This window comes from Urocitellus parryii, chromosome 10 (genome assembly GCF_045843805.1).
Source record: "Urocitellus parryii isolate mUroPar1 chromosome 10, mUroPar1.hap1, whole genome shotgun sequence".
Lineage (NCBI taxonomy): Eukaryota > Metazoa > Chordata > Mammalia > Rodentia > Sciuridae > Urocitellus > Urocitellus parryii.
The window spans coordinates 36,977,136-36,988,750 of record NC_135540.1 but is presented as its reverse complement, the minus strand read 5'-3'; the positions used below and the strand labels follow the sequence as shown (position 1 = coordinate 36,988,750).

The 11,615-nt window shown below is 38.7% G+C and overlaps 1 protein-coding gene across 2 annotated transcripts in view; it reads right to left on the bottom strand.

Annotated features, from left to right (window-relative positions):
- Nucleotides 1-1,741: 1,741 nt before the first annotated feature.
- The window catches only part of Herc3 (HECT and RLD domain containing E3 ubiquitin protein ligase 3), a 121,487-nt gene continuing 111,613 nt past the window's right edge, over nt 1,742-11,615 (bottom strand). For both annotated transcript variants that reach the window (XM_077803611.1, XM_026405193.2), the window contains 3 exons: nt 5,112-5,295; nt 4,810-4,912; nt 1,742-2,678 (listed from right to left, as the gene is read on the bottom strand). In XM_077803611.1, coding sequence (XP_077659737.1) covers nt 2,470-2,678; nt 4,810-4,912; nt 5,112-5,295 — 496 coding nt within the window. In that variant the 3' untranslated portion in view covers nt 1,742-2,469. The remainder of the gene's footprint in view (nt 2,679-4,809; nt 4,913-5,111; nt 5,296-11,615) is intronic.

Genomic DNA, 11,615 nt, shown 5'->3' with positions numbered 1-11,615 from the left:
GGTAAAACAATATATCATTGTTTTAAAAAATTATTGAAAATTCTTCTCCTTGTTTGTCATACTCTTACAGCATGTGTAAGTGGGCTAAGGATGGATCACTGGATGAACAAGTCTAATTCATCTTCAACCTCTCTTCTACTTCCTCCTCTCCTTTTTACACAATCTTCCTAGTTCCACTGCTGCTACCCTTGCTGCTCTGAGCTGCTGTTTCTGCTTTAGTCTTTCCCATTCCAAATACTCCAGATTTATACCATCCACATTTTCCTTCTTAAAACCATTCTCAGAACCAGTCTCAGTGGCGCACACCTGTAATCCCAGCAACTTTGGGAGGCTGAGGAGGATCCCGAGTTCAAAGGCAGCCCCAGCAATGTAGCAAGGCCCTAAGCAACTCAAAGTGAGACCCTGTCTCTAAATAAAATATTAAAAAGAGCCAGAAATGTGGCTCAGTAGTTATGGGCTCCTGGGTTCAATCCCAGTACAAAAAGGGCAGGGGGCCTCAGGTCACATCACCTAGAGGCTCTGGATCCTTGAGCAAATGCCACCTAGCTACTCGATAAAGTTCTAATTCAGAGCTTCATTCTCTTGGTCCAAGTCTCCCATCTTTCTTTCTAATCTTATTTATCATTCCTCCACTTCCTCTGATGCTCCCTTCAAACTGTTCCATACCCTTCCCTAAAATATGTTCCCTTTGTTTGTGCCTTTGCTGAGGCTTCTCCCTCTCTGGGAAACACCTTTTTGTTCATTGCACTTTCAGAAATCCTATCCCTCCCTCCATGCTCCTGGCCCTGCTTGCTTTATTTCTGCAGCACTTGGTTCTACTTTCTTATGGTAGGGACCATATTTCACCTTCCATTGGATTATTTGGTTATATGGCCTGATGCTTCTACTGAAAGCAAGTGGACCATTCTGCAAGTACACTAAGAAATAGTTTTAAGTTAAAACACCAAATTTATTGCATAATATTGAACTATATGCACACACATAGAAAATAAACATTTAATATAACTGTATATCTTTTTTAATATTGTATTTATAAAGACTGAAAAACTACCAATTTAGCAATTGGAGTAAGTTTTAAAAACAAAAAGCAAAAGTCCACGATCCTTCATTATTTTGAAGCTGTATCACGGTTCATAAATACTTCATTTTATATAAATAATTTTTCTGTAGGTACTAGGAATTTAAAATTAGGCTTACACGGGTTCTTTGATCATGTAGAATTCTCTTATCCCATGATGAAGAAGGTTGAACATGTCATTTTTGAGATACATATATTTGATTTAAACATAATCCCCTCAAAATCCCACTGTAAACAAACATTTCAAATGTGATGAACAAAAATTCCATCATAAAGAATGTCCATAAGTCTAACGATTAGGGAGGAGGAAAAAAAATCTAAATAGAAAATTTGAAATTTAAATAAAAGTACAAAAAGAAAAACATCATGCATCTACCAGGAGGAAAAGGAAGAGAGAATTAAATCATAACAAAGAAGAGAATGCAGTAGAGAAGAGAGGAAAGCAAAGATAGGGAGGGGTGGAAAGGAGAAAAGAGAAGAAAGATGACATGAAACAGAGAAAGGGACGAGAAATTTATTGTTTCTACTTTTCTTGGGCAATATACTCTCTTAAAAAAAAAATTAACACAACTTGCTCCAAAAGCTAGATAACGGAAGGGGTGGGAGGCCTATCAATTCATCTTATTGTCAAAGGGACATGGTTGAGGAGCAAAACAAAATTAGGCTCAACTGCAACTTGAAGCTGCTCTGCATATCTTTAAGGAGGCCTAGGAAATATGCACAGCCATGGGAAGGTTGCTATTCCCTCAAGAACTTTTTTATTTTTTTTTAAGCAAGCTGTGTTCATAAAGGCTCCTGGAAACTCAAGAGCTCTGCCGAAATAATGGATCCAGTCTCAGCTTTGGGGGATTGGGAGTTTCTGAAGTAGTCCTTTCCTCCTGTAGATTAGAGTAGGGCTGCAACAAGCCAGGGCATTTCCAAGGCTGAAGAGAAAGGAGGCAGTCTGCATGCGCAGGTAGGAAGGAACAGATCAAAGTCATTCTTATAGAGGAATGAGAAGTTAAGAGAAGGAAAAGGAAGCATTGTAAGGAAAGAACCAGCTGAGAGAGACATTTGGGAAATGAAAGGTTAAAAGTCTACTGCCATTTTATCCAGCAGAATGCAACACATTCACAGGTAAAAAGAATACTGGGTAGTTTGGTTTAAAACAAAAACAAAAATCCAAACCAACTTCCATACCAGAGCCAATTTTTCATCCTATCCCCAACCCCTGATTTTTTGACCAAGCTGTTAGCTACTTATAACCCCAGAAACACATCAACCGTTTTCAGGATTCAAAAGTCCCAATCCACTTGGACAATAAAAAAATAGATCACTCCCCATGATTTTCTATATAGGCCTCAATGTGGACACTGAGGAAGGAAGGGACATCTAGGACGAGCTGGGGAGATTCAGGCCAAACTAAACCCCTCATAGTTGTCAAGCGCCTGGGTCAGTCGTGCACTCAGAATCTCTTTGCTGCTGTACTTGGGGAGGTCGAGCAGGTTGTAGCAAGTGTGGGCCACAGGCAAGTACTCCTCCCCGCTGGCCGTGGACTGGATGACAATCTGTAGGCTGGCCATGCCATAGATGGGAATCCGGTCACTGCCAGTCAGGAATACTGTGGGAGAAAGTGAAATGGCATTATCATTCTCTCAGTAACACAGAGGATGGAATGACACCCTGTGGCTCCCATGGGAAGTACAATTCCATTCATGTGCCAATATGTACCCAGAGCGATGATGGATGCTTACAACCACCCTCAAGTAAAAATGTCATTAAACGTATGCCCTCATAAACTTCCTAAGTTTTCACAAAACCAAAGACAAAAGGAGTGATTGACATAGAAAAAGAGGAGATGCCCTCAGGGGAAACCAGGAAGACCAAGACTCTATGACCTCAAATCTCCTCTCATGTCAAGTGTCTGATGCCATCTGATGTGTGAGCTTCCATTTAGGATCTGATGTCCACTCCCTCCTTCAAAACCCAGAAGAGCTGATCCAGGCACCATATAAGTCATTTCAATCTTATAACATCACTGTGATTTGACAAAAGTCAGGGCAGGAGGTGGGGTGAGGTGGGACCATAGGAGCTTGTCTTTCCTTCTTCCTAGTACAGGATAACTTTGTCACAGTAGAAATGTTGGAAATCACTATAATGAAATTGTCACTTAAGAAGCACTTTCAAATAACCTGAGGCCATGATGTAGGGACATCATTAATCCAGAATTAATAGAAACTTCCCCAAGTATAATGGTTCCTAAACAGAAAATGTCTTTTTCTATGGAAATCCCCAAGGCCATAATAGGCTTCTCTTGAATGCCTTACCACATCATTTAGCAAGACTTATCCTGTCACCCAACTAATGCCACTGCTTCTCAACAGCCCAACATCACCAGCCAAAGCAGAGCTGGGTCTCTTGGAAGAGTTCTAGTGTTAGATCTCCACTTCTTCATCTTTGCTGCATGTGAGCAGCAGAACATGCACCTACGTCCTACATTAATATTAATGTGTGCTCATTCTTATAAAGTAAAACTAATTTCCCTTTCAAACCCTATTTATTTATTTATTTAATATTTATTTTTTAGTTTTAGGTGGACACAATATCTTTATTTTTACTTTTATGTGGTGCTGAGGATTGAACCCAGTGCCTCACAGGTGCTAAGCGAGCACTCTACCACTTGAGCCACAATCCCAGCTTGTATTTTTTTGTTTTATATGAATAAAAATTCTATATTACTCATTGGCTAATTTCTGACTTTGATTATATATAAACATGAATAAAGGAAAGATTTTAGGTGTTTTTAAAAGGCCGAATTTGTTCATGTAAACTAACTTCATTTTCCTTTCCAAGGATATTACCCTTCTCTGATATCATCAAACCAGTCACAAAGAATCACATATTATATAATTCCTTTCATAGGAAATGTCCATAATAGGCAAATTCATAGTACAGAATGATGGGGGGCTATCAATCATACCTCCCCACTTCCATCTACAAAGGCACTTAACAGTACTTTTTAAATTTTAATTTAGTTTTTTGTTTATACTTAGCAATATTTTTTAAAGCCTGCAGATATGAGGGAGGCTAGTCCAAACAATTTCCTTCCCTAAATGTAATACTTAAGGAATCACTTTCTCTTTTGGTAGGGCATGGAGGATTGAATCCCAAGGGTGCTTTACCACTGAGCCACATTTCCAGTTCTTTTTTACTTTAATTTGAGACAGGGTCTTACTAAGTTGCCGAGACTGACCTCAAACTTGCAATCCTCTTGCCTAAACCTCCTGAGTAGCTAAGGTTATAGGCATGCTCCAACCACACCTGACAAGGAATCACTTTCATATAAAATAACTATTACATTCATTTATTCATCTGCTTTTGAGACAGGGTCTCTCTCTGCCGTCCAGGCCAGGCTCAAACTCTGGGCTCAAGGGGTTCTCCTGCTTCAGCCTCCTGACTAATGGGAACTATAGGTGGGCATCACCACACCCATTTAAATAACTATTTACTTTTAAAGCAACTGAAAAAAAACAATAAAAAGCTTTTTTCCTCCCTTTAGGCAAAATATATAGATGAATAATGTACATTGTGCCTGAAATCACTGGACAAAAAACAAAACAAAAATAAGTCTATTTACTTACTTACTCTTTACCTCTTGGAAAAGTTAAACCTTACCTATGGGGTATATTTCCCTACACTATACACAAAACTAAAATGTGGATAAACACCATATTGATATTACTGATACTTACAGAGAAACTTCTTCTTCTTTTCCAATGGAAACTCATGAAATGTTTCCCAGAATAGTTTCACAGTGGGATGTGTAGCTGAGTAATCACCCTTGTAGATGGCAGTCTGTCCATAAAAGAAAAAAAATTATCTTACAGAATATTATAGTAGACATGGAAATAATTTTCTTTGATACTAAGAAATAGCTACCAAAATGCAGAGACCTCCAAATCCTACTCAACCACGGTATTCTTTGAAGGGAGACCAGGCCCTGGGCACACCTACCAGGCAGCTGCTGGGTCAAGCTAGCATCTTTTGAGCTTACCTCTTCTAGTTCTTCCCAGTTGTAGTTGCTGTTCCCCACCATCATGGCCCTCAGTTCTGAAGGCTGGAAGAGCTCAAGTACTTTGCCACCGCACACCTTTAGGAAGCCACTGGAGAATGCTGTGTACCATTCATGAACCGAGATGTGGAAGACATAATTGACATAGGCATCCACAAATTCCTGCCTGCCAGAAAACCAAAGAAATAGAATTAGCTCAAGCCTGTGTAAATTATGAAGTTGCCCTTCTACTCTGAGCTTGATAGTGATGAAAAAATGGAATTCCATCAAATTCCAGTGGTATGCTAAAGGCATCACCCAGGCCACTGGCCCTCTGTGCATTCCCTTCTATCCCTAAGATTCCATGGAGTGTTTCAGGTGACCTGGGATGGGAAGGGGAGAAGGTCAGGCAGGTAGAACCATGCTGCTGACATTACCTGAGGATTTCTAGTTTCTCCCTTGTTTAATGTCCTGCTTAAAATTTAGTTTGGGAAACAAAGACTTTTTCTTTCAAGCAACAGTAGTTGTAAGCCATTTCCCCTATCTTTGGAAACAGATAAAGCTAAACAACTTGATATTTGTATCCTTGTGTACATTAAAAAGCAATCACCCTGGGCTGGGGTTGTAGCTCAGTGGTGGAGCGCTTGCCTAGCATGTGTGAGGCACTGGGTTTGATCTTCAGTACCACATATAAATAAGAAAATAAAGGTATTGTGTTCATTTCGAACTAAAAATATTTTTTTAAAAAAGCAATCACCTTATAATCACCTCTGTCCAAAGAGGTCCAATAGAAAAAAAAAGTGCATTTTACAGAATAAGAATGATATTATAGAAGACACTGTACCATTTGCATTTGAGGCTATGAAATAACTACTGAGATGTAGGAGACCTCTAAATCTTACTCAACCACAGAAGCCTTTAGACAAGACAAGAACTCTGAATTCTGTCCTGTCTTTCTTATACATCCTTTAAGTACCTAGAAAAAAACTATCTCAAACAATAGCTCCATCTCACTAATAATGAAACGCAAATGAAGACAACAGTAAGTTGACATTAATATAAAGATCAGATGGTGAAGACATAGGGGAAATGGGAATTTCATACATAGCAAAGGGGAAGATACACTATTGAAATGATAAGAAACACAGATAGCTATCATAAAATAAATGAAGATCAACCAAATGAGAAAAGCAATGGCTATTTAATTGAAGCTTCCTATATAGCAAGGCAGTCAGCCACTATCACTTGTGTTTGGCAGAGACTCAAAGACAGGCAAGAGAAGTGGGAATGCTTTATAGTAAAAAAGGGAGGCTGTAGGCTTAAGAATGCTGTAGATAGGCTACCTAGAAGTGGAGCATCCTATATTTGGGGTGTATATTTGGCTTTCTCTGATTGGCCCTATGTCAGAAGTGGGGAAAAATTAGGAGAACTATAGGCTATTAATAAAATCTTGGCCATTCTGAGCCGATTGTTACAAAATTTATTGAGAAAGATGGCAATGAGGCCTCCTCCAATCCTGAGTTTCAGTAGGCTGGCTTCCTGGGTTGCTTGTTGTAGATAAAAGTTTGGCAGGTTCTGCAGATTATGGGACAGAGCTCAACTTTTAAATATGGCCAGAGTGCTGTACCCATGTATATTCAGTCTCTTACAATATAAACTGTGACATGAGGCATAAACATTTGAGAAGAAAATTGCTCAATATCGAGAAAAGTTGAAAATAGAAACACCCTTTGCCTGAGCCACTCCACTAGCAAGGGGGGTAAATCCAGAGAGACTCACATAAGCATAGGGATTCCTGATTGCAGCACCTTCTTATAATATAGAGAATTTAGAGAAACAAAATTAAATATCCATTAATATGAGAATGGACTGAGAAAAGGTAGTAGAGTCATACAACATAAACCATAAACAGTGCACTTTGCTGGAACTAATTAGATCTGTATTTGTCAAAACAAGTAGAATCTCAAGAGCAATGAATGAAAAGCAAGTTTTTGAATATTAAGTACAATATGCCAGCACTTATGTAAGTTTTTGTTTATCCCCAAAACAATGAGCTCTGCCGCTTACAGCTGTGATTCTTGGGTAAGTTGTTTATTCTTTCTTTGTCTTAGTTTCCTCATCTGTAAAGTGGGAAGGGTAAGGAAGACATACAACACTGCTGTTGGGATTAGTTAATACATGCAAAACAGTTTAGAACTCAAACTAATATATAAAATTTGCTTCATAAGTCTTAGCTATCATTGTCATACTGTTTACAGATAAAATATTTTGCTTTTGAATATGAAATTACACGATACGTGATGTGCAAGTGTTCATTTTTTTTAAAAAAACATTAATGTTCATTGGTCTTTTTCTTACACATTAGTTCTAAAACTATAAAAACATGAAAAGATACACATCAAATTAATAATTTTGTCTACATAATAAAGAATGGTAGGAAAAGGGGGATGGTATCAGTTAATTTTTTTTTCATTTAAAAAAAATCTATTTATTCCAGATCATAGATACAAATATGATTATTATTTGTATTTATTTGTATTTTTAATTTTTAAAAAATTAGTAATATCATGAAGATGACACTTTCTACTTACCAATAACTGTTAGATAATATTTCATAAAATTTTGAACTCTTGGGCTTCCTCCAGAACAATACTTTGTACATAGTCACTATACCACTAACAAATGGTGTAATATAGTGGATATGTGGGCCAGACAGGGAAGGGTTCAAATCCAGGCTCTGCCACGTTCTGCCTCTAACTATAAAACCTTTTTTCATTTTTAAAATGGGACAAGTGTTCAATTTTGAAAACCATATAAAAAGATTGGTATACATTTTATCATGGTGCCAAAAGTAGAAGTTTCAGTAGAAACCAGTCTTCATGAGAGTCAAGATGCAGAAAGGAGGCACCCAGCACTCACTTCCTCCTCCATAAAGAAGAACCAAAGCAACAGGTGTACAACTGACTGCATTTGGAGGTGAGTGGCCATGGGAGAACACTGGCAATCAGCAAGAGGGAGCCTGGAACATTACAAGATTCAGAAACCTGGGCCAACAGCACAGTGAGAAACAAAACACTCCACATCTCCTACCCCAGCTGCTTGCTGGGAGAGTGGAAGTCTTCCTTTTATAGGGGTAAAGGTCAAGGAAAGCCCCAATAATCTTTACTAGTGCAGAAACTAGAGACTACAAAGTTTCATACTCCTCACAGGCTTGCAGTCACTCAAATAAGTAATCTGAAATCTGTACAGCCACCTTGCTTTGGAAAAGGAGCTCACATTATCTCCCAGAGACCCCCTCTCCCAGGGTGTGGTAGTCAGAAGCTGTCTTCAGAAGTAAACTGTTGTCTGGGTTGGGATGTTCTGGAGTCAGAAACCCTTGAATACTTCCATTTCAAACTACACAAATACTCTAGTGCACGGTCTTGGGAGGTAGCTACCTAGTGAACCCAACTTGGTCCAACAAAGTGACCATAATCTAAGTGCACTGTGTGCCCTATACTGTAGACGACAGTGTTGCAAGATGGAGGCAAACAGCTTTGTCAGCTACTTGTGGCCTTGTACCAGTGCCAGGACAGAACTCCCAAATTGCATTCAGGCACCTGCTACTAACAGAGTAGGGAAGGAACACAGCAGTCCCTGCTGCTCCTGCTCCACCCACAGGGAAGCACTGAGGGGACCTTGAGCAACTCTATGGCTCCAGCTCTCATCCCACCACCAGATGTGAACAGCTGTACCTGCCTCCCAGACAGGGATTGTCACTGAACTGCAGAGAGAAACACAACAGTTCTGCTACCACCACACCTACACTATTCCTGCTGCTGCGGCAACTCTGCACCCAGTCTGACTGCGGATACTGCACAGGGGTGCTGTGATTCCCACAACCGACTTTCCACAGTTGGACCAGTTTGGACTGGCTAAAAGTCAACTGCTTCAGACCTCTCTCATCACTATTTGGACTGCCAGTCCCAGAGGTCCTGGCTAGTGGCAGAACTAGCATCAACAGTGTCTGAGGAAACCCCCATTGTCTAACAGAGGTTACCACTCCCATTGTAGGAGTAGCCACACAATGAGCACCCCACACCCACTGCTGTCTATCTGGTCTGCAGAGACAGTGGGTCTCATCAACTCTACGACAATATGCACCATGCCTAAAGTTGTCAGTCATAGCTGAAGAAGATATAGGGAATCTATACTAGGTGCTCAGCTAAAATCAGAGACAACATTGTCCAACAAACTGATAACTCAAGATCCATCTTGAGGAGAAAGTCACTTTTACAGTTTGGATCATAAATGTCCTCAAAGAGTGCACATGTTGAAAGATTGGTCCCCAGCTGATAGTAATACTGGGAATGGTAAAGACTTTAGGATGTGGGGCCTAGTTGGATAAGCATATTTCCCCCTACTCCTTTCTCTTTCTGATTCCCAGCCACCATGAGGTGAGCAGCTCTGCTCTGCTGCATGCTCTCTGCCAGGAATTTTTGCCATGCCATGGGTCCAAAGATGGACCAAGTGACCATGGACTGAGCCAGAATAAACCTTTTCTCCTTTAAGCTGATTGATCTCATGTATTTTGTCACAGTGACAAAAAGCTGATGAATGCAGTCACTTGCTAAAAAGGCCACTCCAAAAAAGGTGGGCCCTTTTATCATCTACTAGATGCAAAAATCAACTCAGGAGCAGAAGAAATATGCAAAATTAAGGTAATATAATGCATCCCAAGAACATAACAACTCTCTAACAATAAATTCCAAAAAAATCAAAATAGCAAAATGCCTGAAAAAGAATTTTAAAGGATGATTATAAAAAGTTCAGTGATATTCAAGAAAATACAGATAAATGGCTAAATGAAATTAGAAAGACAATGAGGAATGTGAATGAGGAATTCAGCAACAAGACACAGGTTTTTAGAAAGAAACAAGTAGAAATCCTAGAAATAACCTGGAATGTAAATGAACTAAATTCTTCAGAGCTCAATATGTCAAAAATTAAAGTTGAAAGCCTCAAGAACAAGCTATGTCAAGGAGAAGAAAGAATATCTGAATGTGAAGACAGGTCTTTTGAAATATTACAATTGGAAAGAAGGAAGGAAGGGAGGGAGGGAGGGAAGGAAGGAGGAAGGAAAGACAGAAGGAAGGGAGGAAGGGAGGAAGGGAAGGAGAGAAAGGAGTAATTAAGAACTATAGGACTCCGTTAAACAAACAAACATCTATGTTTTCAGATTACCCAAGGGTGAAAAGAATAAAGTTAAGGGCACAGAAAATATATTCAATAAAATTAAAGAAAATTTCCCTAATTGTGGTAAAGATATGAACATCCCATACAAGAGGCTTATAGTACCTTCAAATAGACATGACCAGAAAAGATCTTCACCATGGGATATTATAGCCAAACTTTCAAGAGTACAAACAACAAAGAATTTTAGAAATCTGCAAAAGAAAAGCACCAAGTCACATTTAAATGTATTTCCATTAGATTAACAGCAAATTTCCTGGCAAAAACCCTGCTGGCCAGGAGAAATGAAATAACACATTCTGAGTCCTGAAAGAAAATGACTGCCTACCAAGATTACTAAACCCAGCAAGGCTATCCTTCAAAATGAAAGATAAATAGATATTACAAGACAAGCAAAACCTGAGGGATCCATGACAACCAGACGAGCCTTACAAAAGATGCTTCAGGCAATCCTACATAAAAAAATTACAGAAAGATAACTACAATCATTACATGTTAAAATATAAATCCTCCTAGAAGAAGACATACACAAAACTGAAAATATTCAAACATTATCAATATAGTAAATCATTAAATCACAAAGAGGAACAAGGCAAAAAGAAGAACAAAGAATATTCAAAACAACTAGAGGAAAATCAACAAAATAACAAGAACAAATCCTCATCTATAGATAATAACCTGGAATGTAAATGGACTAAATTCTTCAGTTAAAAGATAGATTGGTTTAATGGATTTAAAACACACAGACACACACACAAACTCACACACATACACACACACACACACTCACACACAATATGCTGCCCATAAGAAACTCTCCTCATCAGTGAAGACACATACACAGGCTGAAAGTAAAGGGATAGAAAATTATATTTCAAGCACATGGAACCCGTGAGGAATATCTATACTTATATCTGATAAGACACATTAAGACAAAAACAACAAGAAGAGATAAAGGTCACTATACAATGATCAGGGGATCAATTAAACATGAAGATAAAATGATTGCAAATCTAAATAAACCCAATTACAAAGCACTCAATTTTATAAAACAAACACTATTAGATCTTAAGGGAGATGCAGGTGTCCATTCAATAATAATGTAAGATATCAATACACCACTATCATCAACAGACAAATCATGCAGACCAAAATCATCATCATCATCATCAATGAGAAACAATGGAATTAAGCTATCCTAACAGACATTTACGTAACATTTCCTCTAACAGCTGAATACATTCATCAGTACATGGGACTTTCTTTAGAATATAC